The sequence below is a fragment of the Oncorhynchus keta genome, chromosome 13 (genome assembly GCF_023373465.1).
Source record: "Oncorhynchus keta strain PuntledgeMale-10-30-2019 chromosome 13, Oket_V2, whole genome shotgun sequence".
In the NCBI taxonomy this organism is placed as follows: Eukaryota; Metazoa; Chordata; class Actinopteri; order Salmoniformes; family Salmonidae; genus Oncorhynchus; species Oncorhynchus keta.
This window is the reverse complement of record NC_068433.1, coordinates 22,578,727-22,604,012: the sequence shown is the minus strand read 5'-3', so window position 1 is coordinate 22,604,012 and position 25,286 is coordinate 22,578,727. Positions and strand designations below refer to the sequence as shown.

The 25,286-nt window shown below is 43.5% G+C and overlaps 1 protein-coding gene across 1 annotated transcript in view; it reads right to left on the bottom strand.

Annotated features, from left to right (window-relative positions):
- Positions 1–17,310, bottom strand: part of LOC118392732 (ephrin-B3-like) — a 124,791-nt gene extending 107,481 nt beyond the window's left edge. Inside the window, exon 1 of the mRNA XM_052459731.1 lies at positions 16,171–17,310. Coding sequence (XP_052315691.1) covers positions 16,171–16,319 — 149 coding nt within the window. The 5' untranslated portion in view covers positions 16,320–17,310. The remainder of the gene's footprint in view (positions 1–16,170) is intronic.
- Positions 17,311–25,286: the final 7,976 nt, after the last annotated feature.

The window sequence follows — 25,286 nt, the reverse complement described above, 5'->3', positions numbered from 1 at the left end:
ATACCCAATACAAATCTCTGGCAAACTGTGTAGCATGTTCTTGTTACTTGAATAGTTGTATAGTTTAGGTCAGAAACTGTGTAAAATATTTGCAATGCCCTCCTTAGCATGCCCTATGGGATTTTACATTTACATGTTAGTATTGCTGACCTTTGCATTACAGAGTATCAGTGGGGTTTGTAAACAGCGCCCCTTGTGTTCAGTTCCGATGTGACCAAATATCCCGGTATTACACAAGGTCGGAATGAAGGGATGACAATCTGGATACTTCCCAAGCCCACTCCCTGCCTGTCCTGTCTGTCCGTCATCCCTGCCCTGTCTGTCCGTCATCCCTGCCCTGTCTGTCTGTCTGTCATCCCTGCCCTGTCTGTCTGTCCGTCATCCCTGCCCTGTCTGTCTGTCCGTCATCCCTGCCCTGTCTGACTGGCTGCCGCCTTACTGGTTTCCCTCTCAGTGAGCCGGCTGTGTGGTGCAGTGGCCAGCTGAAAGCTCTTTTCACAGCTTTTTCCTGTTGCTCTCAGCTCGTAAACTCCCTCTCTCACACAGAACTTGGCTTTTTTAAAAACCGCACGGCAGTTAGAGGAGCAAAATGAAAAGGACCTGCTGCTAGAGATATTTTAACATGCCGCTTGGAGACTAGCAGATCCCCATACACGCTCTCTCTCCCCTATTCTGCCCGCTTTCTTTCTCTCCTCACTTTTCTTCATTTTATCCCTCTCACTCACTCCCTCTCTCACATCGAGTCCTCCCCCTCTCCCTCCTCCGTACAGTGCACTCCAAAACCTCTACTCTTGTCTTTTTTTATAACCCTGAAACTTACAGTAGATATTCTCTAATCATTTTGCCTAAGGATCTGTCTGACTAAGCTTACTGCTTTTCCTATACACTCTTATCCACACAACAGAAAATACCCTTAATGGAAAATACATCATTCATGTACAGTACAGGGAAACCTAAGGGTGGATTTATGGTTGGAACTAGGTTTTATTCTACCAATTTTAAATAAGCGCACACAAACAAATAACTGTTTTCATAAGAACTATAGTAACTTTTTTCTCCTCCTCTTCTTCATTCCTCCTCTCCCTCCCCCTCCCAAATAGATTTCAAACATTTTCGGAGACCCTGCTGTGTTCCGTTTTTTTTTGTACTTGCAACGCTTAGCCTAGTTAACCAGCCTTTTATCCCGCGCCAATTAGCAGACGATTAATTAATTATTGAGAATCTGGAAGGGGGATTAATTTTTAATGTGTGTTTGAGAGGGAATCGTTGTAGTACAAGTCACCGCGAGCAGTTTAGGGGAGACGCCCACTCACACCGGTGTTTACCATCATCTACCACAGTAGAGAGAGACGCCCACTCACACCGGTGTTTACCATCATCTACCACAGTAGAGAGAGAGAGACGCCCACTCACACCGGTGTTTACCATCATCTACCACAGTAGAGAGAGAGAGACGCCCACTCACACCGGTGTTTACCATCATCTACCACAGTAGAGAGAGAGAGACGCCCACTCACACCGGTGTTTACCATCATCTACCACAGTAGAGAGAGAGAGACGCCCACTCACACCGGTGTTTACCATCATCTACCACAGTAGAGAGAGACGCCCACTCACACCGGTGTTTACCATCATCTACCACAGTAGAGAGAGAGACGCCCACTCACACCGGTGTTTACCATCATCTACCACAGTAGAGAGCGAGGGAGGTAAGAGAGGTAGAGAGAGAGAGAGAGACGCCCACTCACACCGGTGTTTACCATCATCTACCACAGTAGAGAGAGACGCCCACTCACACCGGTGTTTACCATCATCTACCACAATAGAGAGAGAGAGACGCCCACTCACACCGGTGTTTACCATCATCTACCACAGTAGAGAGAGAGGGAGGTAAGAGAGGTAGAGAGAGAGAGACGCCCACTCACACCGGTGTTCACCATCATCTACCACAGTAGAGAGAGAGGGAGGTAAGAGAGGTAGAGAGAGAGGGACCACTCACACCGGTGTTTACCATCATCTACCACAGTAGAGAGAGAGGGAGGTAAGACAGGTAGAGAGAGAGCCCACTCACACCGGTGTTTACCATCATCTACCACAGTAGAGAGAGAGGGAGGTAAGAGAGGTAGAGAGAGAGAGACGCCCACTCACACCGGTGTTGACCATCATCTACCACAGTAGAGAGGGAGGTAAGAGAGGTAGAGAGAGAGAGGACCACTCACACCGGTGTTCACCATCATCTACCACAGTAGAGAGGGAGGTAAGAGAGGTAGAGAGAGAGAGGACCACTCACACCGGTGTTCACCATCATCTACCACAGTAGAGAGAGAGGGAGGTAAGAGAGGTAGAGAGAGAGAGAGAGGACCACTCACACCGGTGTTCACCATCATCTACCACAGTAGAGAGAGAGGGAGTAGAGAGAGAGACGCCCACTCAAACCGGTGTTTACCATCATCTACCACAGTAGAGAGAGAGAGGTAGAGAGAGAGAGGACCACTCACACCGGTGTTCACCATCATCTACCACAGTAGAGAGAGAGAGGTAGAGAGAGGTAGAGAGAGAGAGAGGACCAATTAAGGCTGATCGAACAGCCCCAAACCCTTTAACAACTCCCAATTCGATTGTACACACTGGAGCATCCAAAAAAACCAGCATAAGCTAAAATCCCATCACATCTAATAAAGCCATTTATCTTGTATCGCGTGTGTGTTGGTGTGTGTGCAGAGACCCAGCCAATGTTACCCAACACCATCTACCTGATGTGTTTTCGTGTTGTAACAGCATTAGCGACCAGCGCTCCTTCCACTTCCCCTCCTAACAGAGAGTAATAACAGATTCGATCTTTCATTAGCCCAGTGTGTAGTTGATAATGGGAGATGCTGGGATAAGGATGAAGGATGTGTGTGTGTTCTAGGATAAGGGTAATGTATAGTGCCTTCAGAAAGTATTCACACCTAATTTAAAATGAATTCAATTGAGATTTTGTGTCACGGGCCAACACACAATATCAAAGTGGAATTATGATTTTACAAATTAATAAAAAATGAAAAGCTGAAATGTCTTGAGTCAATAAGTATTCAACCCCTTTGTTATGGCAAGCCTAAATAAGTTCAGGAGTAAAGTTACCACCAGCTAAATCTATGACGTTAAAATGGCTATTAACTCTATTCCACCTGACTACGCAATCCACTGTCTCATCAACCCAGCCAGGGAAGTAGTAAACTTGATCTCCACTATAAAAATCATCAAGAAATTCTCACATTTCTTTTAGGCTAACATTTAGTTTTCAACAGCGGAGATTTGTATAAACCTTGCCGTCTGTCTCGCTGACATTTGCAACACTGTTTCAATATTCAAATTCGATCTCCAGCTGTCCCATAGTAATGAATGTTTAGGGGTCGGGAGTCAGGATGAGACAGACAGGCAGCGTTTCTCAGCCAGTCGAAATCATGAACCAGCTTGCATCCTTTTTCTGGATATATACAAAGAAATGTCAATTGAAAAAAGGTCAAACGAATCACCGTGCAGCTAGTTTGCAGTCTTTCCAGCTTGATTGGGTTAGCTGTGTTGTTGGCTCTGAACTACAGTGTCCTGACGAGAGAGCACATTTTCTATGCCAGATTTATTTTTTGAAATCGCAGCTCATTGTTATGGAAGTATGCAAATAAATGTCACTAGAAAACAGCTTAAACAAACGCAGCTACTGTTGGTGTTTTGTCTGCACGGCTTGACGTGACTAAGTTAGCAGTAGTTGGCTAGCTAGCAAACAAAGGATAAGAACATTGCCAGCCAGTGTTAATATGTTGGTAACCCGTTGTATAAAAGTGATATTGCCCCCGAAGCCAGTGTTTGGAGGATATATTGGCACGGCTTGACTTTGTCTCGGGCCTAACAACACCCGTGCCAATATATCCTCCTAACACCGGCTTCTCTGGCATTATCACTTAATTGGATGGTGTATCAATACACCCAGTCACTACAAAGATAGTTAGGAAGGACGCCTCTCAGTTGCCATAAAGGAAGGAAACCGCTCAGGGATTTCATCATGAGGCCAAAGGTGACTTTAAAACAGTTAAGAGTTTAATGGCTGAAAAAAACTGAGGATGGATAAAGAACAATGTAGTTACTCCACAATACTAACATAAATTAGCAAGTGAAAAGAAGGAAGCATGTACAGAATAAAAATATTCCAAAACATGCATCCTGTTTGCAATTACTGCAAAAAATGTGGCAAAGAAATTAACGCTTTATATTCAGGATATAAAGTTATGTTTGGGGAATATCCAACACATCACTCGTACTACTCATATATGTTCAAGCATGGTGGTGGCTGCACCATGTTATGGGTATGTTTATCATCGGCAAGGGAGTTTTTGGGGATAAAAATAAATGGAATAGAGCTAAGCATGGAGAAAATCCTAGAGGAAAACCTGTTCCAGTCTGCTTTCCAACAGACGCTAGGAGACATTAATTTTTCAGCAAGACAACCTAAAACATAAGGCCAAATATACAACTTAGAATTTTTCTAAGTGGCCTAGTTACAGATCTTCAAGCCGATTTTATGTAAAAACTATGTCAAGACTTGAAAATGGCTGTCTAGCAATGTTCAATGAGCTTGAAGAATTTTGAAAAAGAATCATGTGTAAATATTGTACAATCGAGGTGTGCAAAGCTCTTAGCACTAGAACCGCCAATCTGTCTAGCAAAATGCCTATCTAGCAATGATCAACAACCAACTTGACCAAGGTTGAATAATAAAAAATAAAATAATATATCTGCTGGCAGCAATTCTGGGGTTCAAGCTGTGGGGCCACTGTTCCACCATCAGGACAAATAGGACACAACATCCTGCCATGAGATACTTCTGTACTCTTTACCACACTTGCCAAATATCGCAACATAAAATATAACAGATCATGCAATATGCACATTTTGGACGATTTGTAATGATGTTGTCTTCTCCAGAACCGCTTGTCCGATCGGCACAAACTTTGGTGTATAGCGTCTATGGGATGTACATCTTCAAGTCGTACTCCAACAATATGGCCGCAATAAGCCAATGATCTTGCATGAAGGATTTTGTCCTACAGCATCCCCCATGTGGCCAAACTGAACCATACTTTACAGATTAGCTACACTCATATCCCTTCTCATTATTAGATCAAAATATATAAGACATGTGACCGTTATAACACTACAATGTGGTTGATCTGAATGTGCCTGCATATGTCGAGACTTGCCAGTGTTTGGAACATGCGTGCCAAGTTTATTTACTGTACGAATATCCGTGTCTGATTTATATGCATTCATGTGCCAGACCACACCCACGTGAATGTTTATTGTGTCAGACCACACCCACGTGAATGTTTATTGTGCCAGACCACACCCACGTGAATGTTTATTGTGCCAGACCACACCCACGTGAATGTTTATTGTGCCAGACCACACCCACGTGAATGTTTATTGTGCCAGACCACACCCACGTGAATGTTTATTGTGCCAGACCACACCCACGTGAATGTTTATTGTCAGTAGCGGCCATGTTGTTTGACATACTACTCTGGGAAATCTTGCATTGAGAGAGGCCTTAGTCCATGGATGCCATTTATCAAGGTTCATTTAGATCAGCCCAGTTCCGGATGAGATGTAGGTTTTAAGTGTTTGTCACAAAACATTCTTAAATGGCAGAATATCAATCATGGCGAACCTTATGACTGATATCCCTTATCATTTGTGCCAAATGTCATCACTCTGAGTCAAACAGATCAAGAGAGATAAACATGTGCCTGTTATGGCACCGCCGTGTGGTCGTGTGGTGAATATGCTCACATATGTGGAGCGAGTGTTTGGAACATGTGTACCAAGTTTGGTTACAACTCGAATATCTCTGTCTGATTTATATGCATTAATGAACCAGACCACGGCCACATGAATGTTTACTGGTAAGTTGGTATGTTGTTTGACGTCCTGTATTAGTCTGGAAAGTATTGCGTTTAGAGACCTTGGTCCATAGATTCCATATATCAAGGTTCATCCAACCGGTATAATAAGAATCCTAATAGTGAACCAGAAGAAACACAACCGGGTTTCACCACAATCGCTACTTGAAGCCCTAATAATGTACAAACGTTGTACAACACACTCTACATGACCAAAGGTACGCGGACAACGGCTCATTGAACATCTCATTCCAAAAATCAAGGGCATTAATATGGAGTTGGTTCCCCTTTTGCTGATATAACAGCCTCCACTCTTCTGGGAAGGCTTTCCACTAGATCTTGGAACATTGCTGCAGGGTCTGCGGTCACCCCTTCAAATGAGTGGATTCAGCTACTTCAGCCACACCCGTTGCTGACAGGTGTATAAAATCTAGCACACAGTAATAGATTCTCCATAGACAAACATTGGCAGTAGAATGGCCTTACTGAACAGCTCTGTGACTTGCAACGTGGCACCATTATAGGATTCCACCATTCCAACAAGTCAGTTTGTCCAATTTCTGCCCTGCTACAGCTGGCCAGGTCGACTGCAAGTGCTGTTATTGTGAAGGAGAAACACCTACGAGCAACAACGGCTCAGCCGCAAAGTGGTAGGCCACACAAGATCACAGAACAGGACTGCCAAGTGCTGAAGCGCGTCAATTTTCTGTCCTCAGCTTCTACACTCACTACCGAATTCCAAACTATCTCTGGAAGCAACGTCAGCACAATAACTGTTCGTCGGGAGCTTCATGAAATAGGTTTCCATGACCGAGGAGCCACACACAAGCCTAAGATCACCATGCGCAATGCCAAGCGTCGGCTGGAGTGGTGTAAAGCTCGCCACCATTGGACTCTGGAGCAGTGAAAACGCGTTCTCTGGAGTGACGAATCGTGCTTCACCGTCTGGTTGTCCGACAGATGAATTTGGGTTTGGCGGATGCCAGGAGAACACTACCTGCCCCAATGCATAGTGCCAACTGTAAAGTTTGGTGGAGGAGGAATGATGATATGGGGCTGTTTTTCATGGTTCGAGGCCCTTTAGTTCCAGTGAAGGGAAATCTTAACGCTACAGAATACAATGATGTTCTCGACAATTCCGTGCTTCCAACTTCTGGCAACAGTTTGGGGAAGGCCCTTTCCTGTTTCAGCATGACAAAATCCCTGTGCACAAAGCGATGTAGCGTCGGTGTGCAAAGCTCTTAGACTTGTCCAGAAAGACTCACAGCTGTATTCACTGCCAAAGAGGATTCGTAAATGTATTGACACAGGGGTGCTACAATTTCTAAAAACATGATTTTCACTTTGTCATTATGGGGTATTGTGTGTAGATGGGTAAGAAATAAATATATATTGAATCCATTTTGAATTCAGGCTCCAACAACAAAATGAGGAATAAGACGAGGGGTACGAATACTTTCTGAAGGCATTGTATGTCTCGGGGAGATTCTCCCAAGGCGATTGTTCTGGTTCAATTCCTGTTAATTTAAGTATAACGTGTATTGGCACTTGTCTTAACTCATATCGATTCCACCCTTACTCCTCCCAGACTTCTCTCTCCTTCACTATCTCCCACTCTACCTCACCTGACTTTTTTTTCTCCCCAACTATCCAACCCCTCTTCCCCTTCCCCCTTTTTTCACATACATTCCCTTATGTTCCAGCCATTCCACCCCTTTTAATAAATCCAGCCGTACCTCCCTCTCCTCTCTACACCCTACACCCCCTCCTTTCTCTATCCTACCTTCAGTCACAGTGTCCCCTGCTGTGTAGCTGTATAATCAGCGTCTGAATGGGACACGTTTTTAATTTGCCACGTCTGGCCACCGGACTCTGAGAGGACTGGCAGAAAGAGAGGGCCGGTGGAAAATGACAGGGAGAGATGGAGCAGCGCTGTAACCAGGTCCAGAGATTTAGTGAGGTCCGATAAGGGGGGTTCAAGATCAAATATCTTGAAAAATATATTGAAATACGAAATGACTTGTATTAAGCAAAATTATCTGCCAATGACGTTAGACATTTCAGCTTTGTAAGAAAAGAAAAAAAACACATTTTAAGTGAATTATCACTCAATACCTTTAGATATTTAGCCTTGGTTAGATTGAACTTTCTTTGCAGTGTACAAGTTTAGATAGCTGGCTAGACTAACTAGACTAATTTTACCAATGTAAAAAATATTAACTGACTAATATAATGGGCTAATTTTGTAACTGTCAGTGAGGGACATAGCAAGAGGAAAACTGCTGATGCACAACGAAGTTCAGAAGTTTCACCTAGTGTATTCTACTATTCTATAACTCTAAGTTAGAATAGTAGAAAGTTGTAAGTTGAGATCCAACAGTAAGTTGAGATCCCAACTGGGTTTCCAAATTTAATGAAAATAACAATATAAACACTTTCCCCCCAAAATACAGAGGTCTGCACCTCAGTGTCCCCATATGTAGTTATGGCGGGTAGGAGGGAGAGAGATAAGAGAAGAATGGACTAAAGGATGGAAATAGACATGCGCATAAAACACACAGAGAATCTCACTGCCAAAACTGTTCTGCCTGCTCACCGGACGTGCTACATGTCCCAGACCCATTATTTGACCATGCGTGTCATTTATGAACATTTGAACATCTTGGCCATGTTCTGTTATAATCTCCACCCGGCACAGCCAGAAGAGGACTGGCCACCCCTCATAGCCTGGTTCCTCTCTAGGTTTCTTCCTAGGTTTTGGCCTTTCTAGGGAGTTTTTCCTAGCCAACGTACTTCAACACCTGCATTGCTTGCTGTTTGGGGTTCTAGACTGGGTTTCTGTACATACATTTGATTTGAAAACACTCTCAGAAAAAAATGTGCTTTCAACCCCTTTTGGGTCTCTCTGTAGAAAGGGTTCTAAATGGAACCAAAAGGGGTTCTCCTATGGGAACTTTTTTTTCTAAGAGTGTAGTCTACCGATATGTACTTACCACAGTGGGAGGCTGTTCCTTCTCTTGCTAGAACAAAAGCACTACCTGTTGAGTGCCGACCCGGTGGTGACAAACCTGACGTTTCTACTTGTAGAATTGCAATGCTCATCAGTGGCCAACAACTTGACTTTGAGCCAATCAGAGAGCACAATCCCCTGTGTGGGGAGCCAAAAGGAGTTGTGTTTTTTTCCCCCCACGGGGGACCAGTATGAAAAGCCTGTCGGGCTGTATGACCGCCTGGTACGGCAACTGCACTGCCCGCAACCAGAGGGCTCTCCAGAGGGTGCTGCGGTCTCCCAACGCATCACGGGGGGGGCATCTACAGCACCAAATGTCAAAGAAAGGCCAAAAACCACCTGAGCCACTGCCTGTTCACACCGCTATCATCCAGAAGGTGAGGTCAGTACAGCTGGGACCGAGATACTGAAAAAACAGCTTCTATCTTCTCAAGGCCATCAGTCTGTTAAATAGCCATCACTAGCACATTGGAGGCTGCTTCCCTATAAACATAGACTTGAAATCACTGGCCACTTTAATAATGTTTACATATTTTGCATTACTCATCTGTATTCTATCCTATTCAACTGTATCTTAGTCTATGCCGTTGCTCGTCCAAATATCTATACAGTTGAAGTCGGAAGTTTACATACACTTAGGTTGGAGTCGTTAAAACTCGTTCTTCAACCACTCCACAAATGTCTTGTTAACAAACTATAGTTTTGTCAAGTTGGTTAGAACATCTACTTTGTGCATGACACAAGTCATTTTTCCAACAATTGTTTTCAGACAGATTATTTCACTTATCATTCATTCACTGTATCACAATTCCAGTGGGTCAGAAGTTTACATACACTAAGTTGACTGTGCCTTTAAACAGCTTGGAAAATTCCAGAAAATGATATCATGGCATAAGAAGCTTCTGATAGACTAATTGACATAATTTGAGTCAATTGGAGGTGTACCTGTGGATGTATTTCAAAGACTAACTTCAAACTCAGTGCCTCTTTGCTTGACATCATGGGAAAATCTAAATAAATCTAAAAAAGACCTAAAAAAAACAGTGTAGACCTCCACATGTCTGGTTCATCCTTGGGAGCAATTTCCAAACGCCTGAAGGTACCACGTTCATCTGTACAAACAATAGTACGCAAGTATAAACACCATGGGACCACGCAGCCGTCATACAGCTCAGGAAGGAGACGCATTCTGTCTCCTAGAGATGAACGTACTTTGGTGCGAAAAGTGCAAATCAATCCCAGAACAACAGCAAAGGACCTTGTGAAGATGCTGGAGGAAACAGGTACAAAAGTATCTATATCTACAGTAAAACGAGCCCTATATTGACGTAACCTGAAAGGCTGCTCAGCAAGGAAGAAGCCACTGCTCCAAAACCACCATAAAAAAGCCAGACTACGGTTTGCAACTGCACATGGGGACAAAGATCGTACTTTTTGGAGAAATGTCCTCTGGTCTGACAAAACAAAAATAGAACTGTTTGGCCATACTGACCATCGTTATGTTTGGAGGATGAAGGGGGAGGCTTGCAAGCCAAAGAACACCATCCCTACCGTGAAACACAGGGGTGGCAGCATCATGTTGTGGGGGTGCTTTGCTGCAGGAGGGACTGGTGCACTTCACAAAATAGATGGCATCATGATGTAGGAAAATTATTTGGATATATTGAAGCAACATCTCAAGACATCAGTCAGGAAGTTAAAGCTTGGTCGCAAATGGGTCTTCCAAATGGACAATGACCCCAAGCATACTTCCAAAGTTGTGGCAAAATGGCCTAAGGACAACAAAGTCAAGGTATTGGAGTGGCCATCACAAAACCCTGACCTCAAACCTATAGAAATTTTGTGGGAAGAACTGAAAAAGCGTGTGCGAGCAAGGAGACCTACAAACCTGACTCAGTTACACCAGCTCTGTCAGGAGGAATGCGGCAAAATTCACCCAACTTATTATGGGAAGCTTGTGGAAGGCTACCCAAAATGTTTTACAGAAGTTAAACAATTTAAAGGCAATGCTACCAAATACTAATTGAGTGCATGTAAACTTCTGACCCACTGGGAATGTGATGAAAGAAATAAAAGTTGAAATAAATCATTCTCTACTTTTATTCTGACATTTCACATTCTTAAAATAAAGTGGTGATCCTACCTGACCTAAGACAGGACATTTTTACTAGGATTAAATGTCAGGAATTGTGAAAAACTGATTTTTTAAAATTGTATTTGGCTAAGGTGTATGTAAACTTCAGACTTCAACTGTATATTCCTTTACTTTGATTGTGCCTATTGTTAGATATTACTTGTTAGATATTACTGCACTGTTGGAGCTAGAAACACAAGCATTTCGCTACACCCGCAATAAGATCTGCTCAACATGTGGATGTGACAAATTTGATTTGAAAATGTATGCACTCACTAGTGTGAGTTGCTCTGGATAAGTGTGTTTGCTAAATGACTAAAATGTATTCACATTACTTTTCAAACATATTTAATTTGATGACTTTATTATTTAATTCCAAGTCATCTCATCTCTATAGAGCTGCTGCCTATGCGGTCTGACAAAATTACTATTTTAGTATTTCTTCAGAGTAAATAAGGCATAGTGTTATGACTGCTGAATACCAACTATCAATCACTTAGATAATGTGTTTTCAGGTTGAGATACCTTGTGAAGCAACTTCTCTCTATCCCTCTACATTCTTCTGTCTCTCTTACGTAGTAGGCGTAAAAGAAACACACAGACCAGACAAGTAGGCACGCAATGGACTACGGTCATTGTAGTACATTTCCACATTTTCTGTGCTAAACTATGTAGAATATTGGCGTGTTGGAAAGGACAATTACATCGCATAGTTCGGGCTCGATCCGATTTATCTCTAGAGAACTGTGCAATGTTCACATTGAGCCCACAGAAAGAAAAAAAAACAAATGGAATTCAAATAATTGAACCGACGTTGGTCAATGAGTGGTTTAAAAAAACGGAAAATAACCAACACTTGTTAAACCCTCAGCACTACTGTTAGCTGAACATCTTTGCCCCTCCCCCTCTGAGGCATAAGCTACTGTATTTTTTTAAAATATATTTTCTTTAATTTAACCTTTATTTAACTAGGCAAGTCAGTTAAAAACACATTCTTAACAATGACGGCCTACCCCGGCCAAACGTGAACTACGCTGGGCCAATTGTGCGCAGCCCTATGGGACTCCCAATCACAGCCGGATGTGATGCAGCCCTATGGGACTCCCAATCACAGCCGGATGTGATGCAGCCCTATGGGACTCCCAATCACAGCCGGATGTGATGCAGCCCTATGGGACTCCCAATCACAGCCGGATGTGATGCAGCCCTATGGGACTCCCAATCACAGCCGGATGTGATGCAGCCCTGATGCACAGCCGGATGTGATGCAGCCCTATGGGACTCCCAATCACAGCCGGATGTGATGCAGCCCTATGGGACTCCCAATCACAGCCGGATGTGATGCAGCCCTATGGGACTCCCAATCACAGCCGGATGTGATGCAGCCCTATGGGACTCCCAATCACAGCCGGATGTGATGCAGCCCTATGGGACTCCCAATCACAGCCGGATGTGATGCAGCCCTATGGGACTCCCAATCACAGCCGGATGTGATGCAGCCCTATGGGACTCCCAATCACAGCCGGATGTGATGCAGCCCTATGGGACTCCCAATCACAGCCGGATGTGATGCAGCCCTATGGGACTCCCAATCACAGCCGGATGTGATGCAGCCCTATGGGACTCCCAATCACAGCCGGATGTGATGCAGCCCTATGGGACTCTCAATCACAGCCGGATGTGATACAGCCTGGATTTAAACCAGGTACTGCAGTGACACGTCTTGCACTGAGATGCAGTGTCTTAGACCACCACACCCCTCGGGAGCCCTGTAGTCTACTGACATTACAAGCATGAATCAGAAATTAGAGAGAGAGATTTTATAAGAATGGATTAACGTTTCAATGCTAGTTAAGGATACTATAGTTGTCACGCTTCACATTGGATTTATTAACTACAAAAAAGGCAAGCCGTGTTTTTATTTGAATTCTGGTGCAGGTCTGCACACAAGCTTGTTAGCTAGCTAGCTGTGGTTCAACGTTAAGACAACTCTCAGAAGTTCAAGCACATTCAAAGTTCCATCATAGAAGCCGCTCTTCCGAGCTATAATTCAGATAAGGTGTCACAACAAGATGTCCAAGTCTCCTCTACCGCCACCACACTTTCTCACCCTCTCCCCACCAGCGAAATGTCAGTCGCATCTCGCGCCCTACACTTGTCTGCCCAATGCACGTAAACAACTATAGCTTGCCCTCTCCATAGCTAGCTTCTCTATCCGCACTGATTGATGAAGTGATTTAATGTCGAGCTAAATGTAAAAATATATATATATTTCAGAGGTTTAAAAAAAGGAACAATAAACCCTTACTTTTTGGGGGGTTCGAATGGCTTCAGAACTAATATTTTGTTGATCGGAACAGAACGGAAAGAAAATAATAATGGTTCTATTCAGAACAAAACGATTGCAAAATATTTTACGTTCCAACCCCTGTCTTAAACTAAGAAACACACAAGGACATGTATTGCCCAAACAACACTACTGCCACCTTCTGATTTGGAGTATTTTTCATTTAACAAGGCTGAGTAGCTCACGACTTCAAGGTCTTTGCTGTGTGAACACAAAAGAAATTGACTAACACCAACACTGATTCAGATGTGCTAAGTACTGTCCGCAGTACGTTTGACAATCATATCGGCGTGTCTGAGCTATTAAAGAAAGAAAAAGAGGCATAAAATGAGAGAGAACGAGAGCGATTAGGTACAATGGGAGAACGAACGAGGCAGCGAGAAAGTCCACGAAGCAACAGAAAAATGTGACTTGAAGAAGACACTGACAAGCGGAGAGAGGGAGAGAAGGGCAGAGGGCGAGGAAGGAGAAAGGGCAGTTGGACACCCTAAACTACAGTTGCCTGTGCATTTGCTCCAAACCCAAAATGTGAACCATGCATGCACTTCAGCATGAATTTACTGATTTGTCCTGGCTTTAGATACCAGAGCGTGATCATTTTGACAGAATACAAGAAATATAGTGTGCGCGTTCGTATGTGTGTGTGTGTGTGTGTGTGTGTGTGTGGGGGGGGTTATTATTTCCAGAAACACTTGTTAATGTGTAACAACTTGTGTAAATCACATTGTATTAACCATGTAAGAACACGCCTTCCATGACTTAACTGAGGAAAATTACAAGGCAATAATTTTGTGCGGAAACTTTGTGAGAGAGAACGAGAGCGATATGTAAAAAGATTGTCTCTTTCATGACCTGAGTGGGCACAGGGGAAAATGTGAAAGTGTGAAACAGTGACTAGTGTGAAGTAGCTAGTGTGAAAGTCACCGCGGTTATCAATTAGCTCTAGGCCGAGGCATAGGACTTACTTACCTCACAAATGGAGGTAACAGAACTAACAAGTAAAGTGGCAAGTCTATTAAATTAGAATCAAATCACACGACACCCTATCAACAGAGCATTAGGCCCACTCACAAAGTACACAGCCTACACTCCTTCAGTGAAAACTACCCTCCCGTGTCCAAGGCAGAGGCACCCATCAGATTACGACGCCCACCACTGACAAAGACCCTGTGCGTCTCAAATTGCACCCTATTCCCTATACAAAGGGAATAGGGTGCCATTTGGGACGCAAGACCCTCATTAGAGGCTTATGCCAAGAGCTACAATGGCAGAGCCGCGCAGAATTAGATCCCCCTTGTTGCAGCATCTGTCGAATGAAGATAGGCTCCGGAGTAGCCGACGACCACATGGAGGCATTAAAAGCCTATTCGTCTTGAAACAGCCCTCGGCATCTGTAGCCCGGCCTAATAGCTGCACTGCTGCGCATAACCTACATTCCGTTCCAGACCAGCTATGGAGTCTCAAGGTTTGGAGTAGGTTACCTACCACACACACACACCATCGCCACCAGGTGTCAATTCAGACGCATGGAAATTGGTGGAGGTGTGAGGAAATGGAGGTAAGGTGGTCTCGGTCGTTAGTCAGAGTGGGAAATGGGAGGTGTTTTAAATGGCATTTCTCACTAACAACTGACTTTCCTTTTTACACAGGGAAATTGCAAATGAGTTGAATGTGTTATGAGCAGGCAGTCTATTGTTAATCAGTGCCAACTTGGTCTACAAGGCTACACAGTGTCTAGATTAGGCTACTAAGATTAATATTGTTTTATCACTCAGAGATCATATTAAAAACACTTCATTTTCCTCTCCGCCCATGGAAAAATGAGTAGAATTACAGCAAACTTGCTTAAAAACGGCAATATTTTCTCTATGCCCCATGGCAAAATGAGTATGTATGATGTGGTGGGTATGCAGACTGGAAGCAACTCGAGCCCCATCATGATAAATTCAGACTTCTTGTGTCCCCTACCCCAATCAAAGTTGCCCATACCTGAAATAGATTTAGCCACGGGACGATTTTTTGGGATGGTCGGGTGCAGGAACATATTTACAAATAATTTGTAGACTGCAAATTGACAGCAAGAACCCCAAACAGATCTAATATTTGACTAAAACTAAAATGTTTTAACCTTGGTAACATTTGCATAAACCACGGGTCTCTATTATGCGTGGGAATACTTGGGAACAGATGTACAACATTCTAATCACTTGGAGCTTATTTCCTGGTGTTTTTAAGTATTTTATAGCAGGGGAACCCTGCTACTGCCTGTAGGTTCGGTTTGCATGACAATAGCCAAACGTTTATGTAGTCCTATCTAAATTAATTACAATGTAACAACTACATGAAAAGTGTCACTTTGAACAATATTGATTTCAATGGGAGATTGCAATTGATATGCTATATGGGAGAAACATTTGGGAATGATAAAAATGCAGGCCATTCGATAAGCATCGGAAGGAAAACGCGTTTTCTTCGAAATATTGTCTTAAAATCCCTCAACACACACTCAATACAAGCGGGCATTTACGAGTCTGGGCCACGTAAAAGCCCACGCCGCCTTTAGCCTTGGATAACTCGACAATGGAGAGAGAGAGAGAGAGAGAGCTGAAGTCGTTATTACACACCCTCCCTCTCCAAACTTCATTGAGAGCTTTCTCCACATTATAAAGCTAGGCCTATAATTATCGTTTACAAACGACTGCAAAGTAATCCCATAGGCTGCACAACTTTACTTCCGACATACCTTTTGTTCAATGAATTCCAGTAGATAGGCTCCATGTTGCTCACCGCCGTTCCCAGTAAATCCAGTAAGAATATCAGCACAAATCCCAGTTTACTCCCACTTCTCCGACACGCCATTGCAACTCCACAACCCCTGTGATTTAACCCCATTTAAAAATAAATGGTATATTTTCTATGAGGATGTAGATGGGGTGCTGTCCAAACAAAGGCTATGGCCGTGTAAGCTATAGGTGAGTCACTCAATGCGTGAGGAGGAAATATCGTGCCTTGGGCAACCGCATGGATATAATACGAATAATAAAGCACACAATGTAGTAATTGACAACTACGGCAGAGAAAGTTGCTCTAGCTGTGTTCAATGGCTTGAGCACCACTCCCCTTCTTCCACAAAAAAATAACTCCCGTTGAATCGATTTCTATCCGAATTTGATAGGCGCTCGAGGAGAGCTATTTTCTGTTGCGTGTTGGTGTTTCCTATAATTGTGTTTTCCAAACAATGTCCCCTTGTTCTCTGCGCCGATTCTCTTCGGTTTCTCTCCCATTCCTTTCTACCTCTTATTTTCTTTTGAGTTTTTACTCCGATAAATAAATTGTAGTTTCAAAAGATTCCAGACATGAGCGCAAATGCTGTGTTTAAAAATAGAAGAGTCTTTTCCCCCCGGTTTTAGAACAGTAGCTCCATCAGAAGGACGTGTTGATGCTCGCTGGTCGGTGGATTTGTCATTGCACGGTTTGATCCACACTGCGCGTCCTTTCTCTTCTCTTCCAGTGAGTAAATCTATATCCTTTCCCAAACGATTTGTAAATGAGACTGGCAATTCAAACAAACGAACTCAGGTGGTGTTGACAAATCCAGCAATCAATTTATCACATAACACATCAAAACACTGGACTAGAAAGAGAGCTGAAGGCTAGAAGATCTCCAGCCTATTCAACTTCAGCCCTTACCAGACGAACAAGAGCAGAATAAAACTTTGAATAATAAATCGAATTTAAACTCATCTTCGTATGTTATAGACTCGCCTGTCTGATGTGGCGAGTCATTTGGAATCTGGATAGCTTCCAATGGTTTCCATTCGATATGTCCCCCGTCTCACTAGTTCAAAATCCCACTCGTTTGACTTGCCTAACGCTCGGAGCACATTGACAGACTGACTGCTTGTTTGGGAAAGGGGAGGTGTATGTTCGAATGAAAAAAATTCCCATTTTCCGACTAGCAGGCATGCGCACTAATGGATTGAAATTCTCTTTCAGCTTTTTTTTTTCTTCTGGTCGAGTCGGTTTTAGCCCTCCCTCAATTTACATATAACCCCTCCTCCACCTGTGGGGTAAACTCAGGTTTAAACTCAATTCAACGGGCTTTATTGGCATGGGAAACATATGTTTACATTGACAAAGCAAATGAAATAAATAAAACAAAAAGTGAAATAATCAATCAAAAATTAACAGTAAACATTACACTCAAATTTCAGAGGAATATACATTTCAAATGTCATATTATGGCTATGTACAGTGTTATGATAGCTGTCGATATTTTCTGTCCTTTTCAAACACGACCCACCCTCTCCCTCTACTTCATCTGTTCGCAGACTCCAACAGACAGTCGCTCATTCACACTATCATGCATGACAAATGCTGCGATTTCTTGGGGGGTGAGAGAGTTTGTGAAAGGCTCGAGCGCCCCCAGTGTGTATTTCTTCATGTTCACAAACGTGGTAGCCCACTTATGTGATTTTCTGAAAGAAAATGATAGGTCTCTACTATCTCATTACTACCGTATAATAACGTTTATTTGACAATGCTGAAACGTGTATAAAGACAGAATGAATGTCATTCTAATGATGACATACATCCCAAGGCCTATAGCCCTGGCTATTACCCAGACTCCCAACAAGATGTTTCTCTCTGTGCTTTGACATTGTTTGGGAAGTATAGTCTAAGCAATAACTTCCAATACCAACAGTTGAAAGAGCCGTTTGATTTGACGATGTGCAGGGCATCGCGGACGACAGGCACCTCGGTGGCCGCACACTATTGTTTACAGTGGAGCCGCGCTCGCCAAGAGAACAGACGGGGCCAAATGCCATCTGACTGTCAAGTAGAGAGCAAAGCCTTGCCTGCACTTCCACCCTGTGGTTAGCCATGGAAGTGCAACGTATCATCTGAACGTCTTTACTGTGTAATTACATGGTTTGATATCTTTAAAAAACGTAACCCTTGATGTCCTGGTTCTGAAATGATTTCGTAATATATTTTCAGTTTAGATGAAACTAAGATGATAAAATAAGACAACATATTCAACTTATAATCAGGTTTATTGCTCTACACCGCGACATGAGTTTCATTCCCTATAATGGGCACATTCCAGATTTATGACAGGGCAGAGGCATCTGTGAGCTCAAATGGTAGGCCTAAGTAGAATGGTGAAGTTCCTATGTGCTGATCTAAGATCAGTGTTACGTTTTACCTTAAGACCGGGAAGAACGAGCTGATCCTAGATCTGTGCATTTTCAGTACCTGCACCCTGAGCAGCCGGGAGGTGTCTGTGCATCTGCGAGGTGTCACGTGTTGATGACATCAGTCTGGATGCCCACGCCTGTGTATACGGGCTCACGGCCCAGGCGACAGAGCTTCAACAGGCAGTCAGAGTGGAGGGAGGACTCGGTCAGATCCTCAAACTGTCTGTAGCTACACTGTAACCTCTGTGAGTGAGTGAGTGAGTGAGTGAGTGAGTGAGTGAGTGAGTGAGTGGGGGAGGGAGGGAAAGAGAAAAGAAAGAAACAGAAGGTTGAGCCTTATCCGTTGTCTCAGAGAGAGGGATGGGAGAGGGAGGGGCAGGAAGAAGGCTGCGACTCACATGGGCCTATTATGGACGGAGAGAGAGGAGCGGGAGAAAGAGAGAGACAAGAAAAGAAAGAGGAAGGGGCTGCAGCTAGCTCACGTGGGCCTGTGATGAATGTGTGTGTGCGCCATAGTTTAGCGGTGTTCATTTATTCATGACCTCATTAAGTGTGCTGACCTTAAACTCTGTCTCGTACTGCATCCTCTCCCCTGTGACTCTAGCCAGACCCTGCTCCAGCTGCCACTGCCTAACACCACACACAGAGACAGAGACACACAGCCAAAAAACATGAGAGGGAGTGCACAGAGACAGAGACAGACGCACAGAGAGAGAGATTGCCAAAAACATGATGCAGACACACTGCAAGGCATGACATACAAGGGCATGCCCCCCCAATGACACACAGTTACACACACACACACACACACACACTGCGTGAGGAGAGAGCGAGAAAGGGCATAGTAGGGGAGAACGGGGTAAGTTGAGCCATTTTTAGGTGGGGCTTGCAAAGCAAAAATCCGGACTAAATCGTGATCATACTTCTGCCTTTTTATTCTATTCCTCTTACACCGTTTAAGCTGCTGTGGAAACGCTGTTCAAACTTGAAGATGTGTCGACTAGTCAGGACCACTTTGGTTACATACAACTTTTTGATATCTTTTATATATATTTTTTTGTCTTTAATGGGATTTCTTCGACATTATAAGGGTCCCATTGTGATATCATGACTTCCAACATTCCATAAACTGTAAATGCAACCAATAATGCAACTTTTGACACAAATCAGCTACTTTGACCACTTTGTGTTACGCTCGTCGTTTGAATGAGGAGACCAAGGTGCAGTGGTAGGCGAACATCTTACGTTTATTCAAATGAACACCGAAAAACAAAACTAACGTAAAGTTCTGCAGGCTACACAGCAACTATACAAAATCAAGATCCCACAAACTAAGGTGGGGAAAAAGTCTGCCTAAGTATGATCCCCAATCAGAGACAACGATAGACAGCTGCCTCTGATTGGGAACCATACCTGGCCAAACAAAGAAATAGGAAAACTAGATTTCCCACCTTTGTCACTGATTTCCCACCCTGATCTAACCAAAATAGAGAATTAACAGGAGTCCCCCCTTAAGGTGCGGACTCTGGCCGCAAACCTGAACCTATAGGGGAGGGTCCGGGTGGGCATCTACCCTCGGTGGCGGCTCCGGTGCGGGACGCAGACCTCGATCCGGCAACTTCGGTGGCGCCTCTGGTGCGGAGATCGTTGCCGGAAGCTCCGGACCGTTAATCATCGCCGATCCCATTCTGTGAGCTTGTGTGGCCTACCACTTCGACACTGAGCTGTTGTTTCTCCGAGACCTTGCCACTTCACAATAACAGCACTTACAGTTGACATGGATGCACATGCTGCGTCAGCGTCGCGACAAGATCTACATTAAATAAGTATTCAGAGGACGGGGAAGACATGGATCTAATGGTTATTATTGTGATTCGTGTTTAACAGCTTTCCATATGTGGGGAAAGGAGGCGTATCGGGCAGCAGGTGAGCGAGTGTTGGACAATGTTTTGGATCAGATGGCACGGCTGCACTACCTGATCGGAGTAACCCCTTTAGTTATGGCAAGCCTAAATAAGTGTCCGTCTGGAGTAGAAGGACTGTTCTACTCAGTTATCACCATCAACAAGATGGATGTTTCTGTATGCAAGGAGTTAAAAATATTATTTCGTATTTTAGTTCAGGAGTCCAAATTTGCTTAACAAGTCACATAATACTTTGCATGGACTCACTCTGTGTACAATAGTGTTTTTAACATGATTTTTGAATGACTACCTCATCTCTCTACCCTACACATACAATTATCTGTAAGGTCCATCAGTTGAGTAGTGACTTTCAAACACAGATTCAACCACAAAAACCAGGAAGATTTTCCAATGCCTCTCAAAGAAGGGCACCTATTGGTAGATGGGTCAAAATAAATATATGAATACATAATAATAATAAATAATAAATTAATATCCCTTTAAGCATGGTGAAGTTATTAATTACACTATGGATGGTGTATCAATACACCCAGTCACTGCTATAAGCTACCCGGACCACTGCTATAAGCTCTAAGCTTTTCTTCCTAACTCAGTTGACGGAGAGGAAGGAAACCGCTCAGAGATTTCACCATGAGGCCAATGGTGACTTTAAAACAGTTACAGGGTGTGATAGGAGAAAACTGAGGACGGATCAACAACATTGTAGTTACTCCACAATTACTAACCTAAATGACAGAGTGAAAATATTCCAAAACATGCATCCTGTTTGCAACAAGGCACTTAAGTAATACTGAAAAATGTGGCAAAGCAATTCACTTTTTTTGTCCTGAATAGAAAGTGTCATGTTGGGGAAAATCCAATACAACACTACCAATCTCCATATTTTCAAGCACAGTGTTGGCTGTGGAAAATGTCAAGTGGTGTGAATACTTTCTGAAGTCACTGTCGCTAACGTCAGCTAACAGCTCTCTCATGTCTCATCATTTGAGCAGCCATAATGGAGCCGTTGCTATGGATACTCCCACATGCAGAGAAGCACATGTGGCAGCGCAGGCAAAAATAATGAGGATGGTGAAGAGGGTGATTGAATTGAGAACAAGGAGGCAGCCAAGGCAACAGTGTACTCTTTCTCAGGATCGTGGCCCGTGCTCTAAACTCAACTGGCTAGTTTTCCTGTCTGTAAAGAGAAGGGCGGGCTGGACGTTGATCCCGCTGCTCTGATTGGATAGAGCGAAGCCTTCTCCGGTCACTCGCTTCATATATTTCACCCGATCACTTCTCATCGCACATGTTTCAGTTTTCACACGCAGCAACTGTCGTTTAGACACTGGCCACAACTGCAGACCACAACCCCACAACTGACCACAACCACACAACTACTAGCCTCTGCCACGTCTCCAACAACTGGATATTCCTGTTTTCAGGGGAAATGCAAAAGGGTCTGTGCTATCCGGGATCCTTGGGATGCCCCTACCCAATTGAAGTTGCCTTTTATCATGGTTAGGGGTTAAGGTTAGGTAAGGGTTATGGTTAAGGTTACCATAAGGGCTAGGGTAGGGACGTCCCAATGATCCCAGATAGCACAGCCTGTGATGCAACTTCCACTTTTGGACAATAACAAGGCGACACCCCATTTTAATTGGTTGAACAGTGTAGTAGAGGACCGTTTTTAAAATTCTCATCAGGACCAGTACGTAGGGGATCTTGGTTTCAAGCGTCTGTTTTACGCCTGCTACGTTAGGTTACACAACTACTGACCACAACACCTACTCACAAAAACTACTGACCACACAACTACTGAACTACACAACTACTGACCACAACACCTACTCACGAAAACTACTGACCACACAACTACTGAACTACACAACTACTGAACCACAACACCTACTCACGAAAACTACTGACCACAACTACTGACCACACAACTACTGAACTACACAACTACTGACCACAACTACTGAACCACAACACCTACTCACGAAAACTACTGACCACAACTACTGACCACACAACTACATAACTACTGACCACAACCACACAACTGCTGACCACAACTACTGAACCACAACACCTACTCACGAAAACTACTGACCACAACTACTGAACTACACAACAACTGAACTACACAACTACTGAACCACAACACCTACTCACGAAAACTACTGACCACAACTACTGACCACACAACTACTGAACTACACAATTACTGACCACAACCACACAACTACTGACCACAACTACTGAACCACACAAATACTTACCAAAACGACTAACCAAAAGTAGTACTGGCCACAACTATGGACCATGTCCATTCTGTAGGGCCTAAAGAACCTGCAACAAGCACACAACTACTGACCACACAATTACTGCTATAGCTCTGGTCCTGCCCTCTAAAAATTAGGGGTTCAACAAGTGTTTTTTGAAGAACATTAGGGTTCTTGTCATTGAAAATAGCCCCAAAAAGGTTATTCCAAGGACCCCATAGGAGGTGGGGTTCATCGAGGAACCTCCTTAGTGGGTGGGGGTTCTTGCAGGAACCTAACTGCCCCACTGAAACATTTGGATTTGAAAGGACAGCATGTGCAGGCACCTCACTGAAAAATGTTAAGATCTCAATGTAGGTTTGTCCCTAAGAATACTGTATGTAGGCTATAAGAATACTATATGTAGGCTATAAGAATACTGTATGTAGGCTATAAAAATACTGTATGTAGGCTATAAGAATACTGTATGTAGGCTATAAGAATACTGTATGTAGGCTATAAGAATACTGTATGTAGGCTATAAGAATACTATATGTAGGCTATAAGAATACTGTATGTAGGCTATAAGAATACTGTATGTAGGCTATAAGAATACTGTATGTAGGCTATAAGAATACTGTATGTAGGCTATAAGAATACTGTATGTAGGCTATAAGAATACTATATGTAGGCTATAAGAATACTGTATGTAGGCTATAAGAATACTATATGTAGGCTATAAGAATACTGTATGTAGGCTATAAGAATACTGTATGTAGGCTATAAGAATACTGTATGTAGGCTATAAGAATACTATATGTAGGCTATAAGAATACTATATGTAGGCTATAAGAATACTATATGTAGGCTATAAGAATACCGTATGTAGGCTATAAGGACAGGGTAGGTTAAGTTGAGCCGCGGGACAGGGTAAGTTAAGTTGAGCTGTGGGACAGGGTAAGTTAAGTTGAGCCGCGGGACAGGGTAAGTTAAGTTGAGCCGCGGGACAGGGTAGGTTAAGTTGAGCCGCGGGACAGGGTAGGTTAAGTTGAGCCGCGGGACAGGGTAAGTTAAGTTGAGCTGCGGGACAGGGTAAGTTAAGTTGAGCTGCGGGACAGGGTAAGTTAAGTTGAGCTGTGGGACAGGGTAAGTTAAGTTGAGCCGCGGGACAGGGTAAGTTAAGTTGAGCTGCGGGACAGGGTAAGTTAAGTTGAGCTGCGGGACAGGGTAAGTTAAGTTGAGCTGCGGGACAGGGTAAGTTAAGTTGAGCTGTGGGACAGGGTAAGTTAAGTTGAGCTGTGGGACAGGGTAAGTTAAGTTGAGCTGTGGGACAGGGTAAGTTAAGTTGAGCTGCGGGACAGGGTAAGTTAAGTTGAGCTGTGGGACAGGGTAAGTTAAGTTGAGCTGTGGGACAGGGTAAGTTAAGTTGAGCTGTGGGACAGGGTAAGTTAAGTTGAGCTGTGGGACAGGGTAAGTTAAGTTGAGCTGTGGGACAGGGTAAGTTAAGTTGAGCTGCGGGATAGGGTAATTTAAGTTGAGCTGTGGGACAGGGTAAGTTAAGTTGAGCTGTGGGACAGGTTCGGCCTATACATTTCTGTACTAAATTAAATATTACCACTACCTTTTGTAAATCTTTATTTCCCAAACACAATGGCTTTTGGTCTTTTAATCATTACCTAAAACACTTAGTATTGTTTTTGTTGCACATTTAACATAGGCCAGGCCATGTTGTTACCTCAAATCGCAGCAATAATTCCTTGCATTAATGCCTGGGAAGAAAACACTTACATTTTCTCAACTTGCCATTGGGTCAACTTACCCAGAGGTAAACAGTTTGACTATATTAGCACACACAGCTACAAGGATGCACTTTCATGCTACCTCATATAGAAGCTTATAGAGACCCCAACTGATGTATAGAACAATCTTAAAATGATTCACAGTACTTTGGTTTAGAGTCAAGAATCATGAAACCATTAAACAAATTAATTTGACTGGGTGAAAATCTGTTTTCTGGACCTAACTAACTTGCTTACCACTTTTTCCATGTGGTTTCTTCCTTCACAGACTCCATGAAATGACCTCTTCCTAAATATTTGGCCAAACTATACATTTTGTGAACGATTTCTTACAAGCAAGGGTGGCTCAACTTAACCCTTTGGCTCAAATGACCCATTCTCCTCAATACTCTCCCTTTACACTATACAGAATGACAGAGAAGTATTCCTATAGGCAGGTATACAGGAGGGAGAGGAATGCAGAGCAGAGAGATCGTGATAAAAGACGAGACATTTGAGCGTCTGGGTGTGCTGTGCATATATGCGTGTGTGCATGTGGAGACATTCTTGCCTGTTTTGCATTTGAGAGAATTCCATGCTGTCCGTCCTGGGGAGTCTGTTGGTCATTCTGTGCCTCTGTCTCCCTAACACACCTCTTCATGTCCTCCTGAGAGCGAGAGCGCGATAGCGAGAGAGCGAGAGAGAGCGA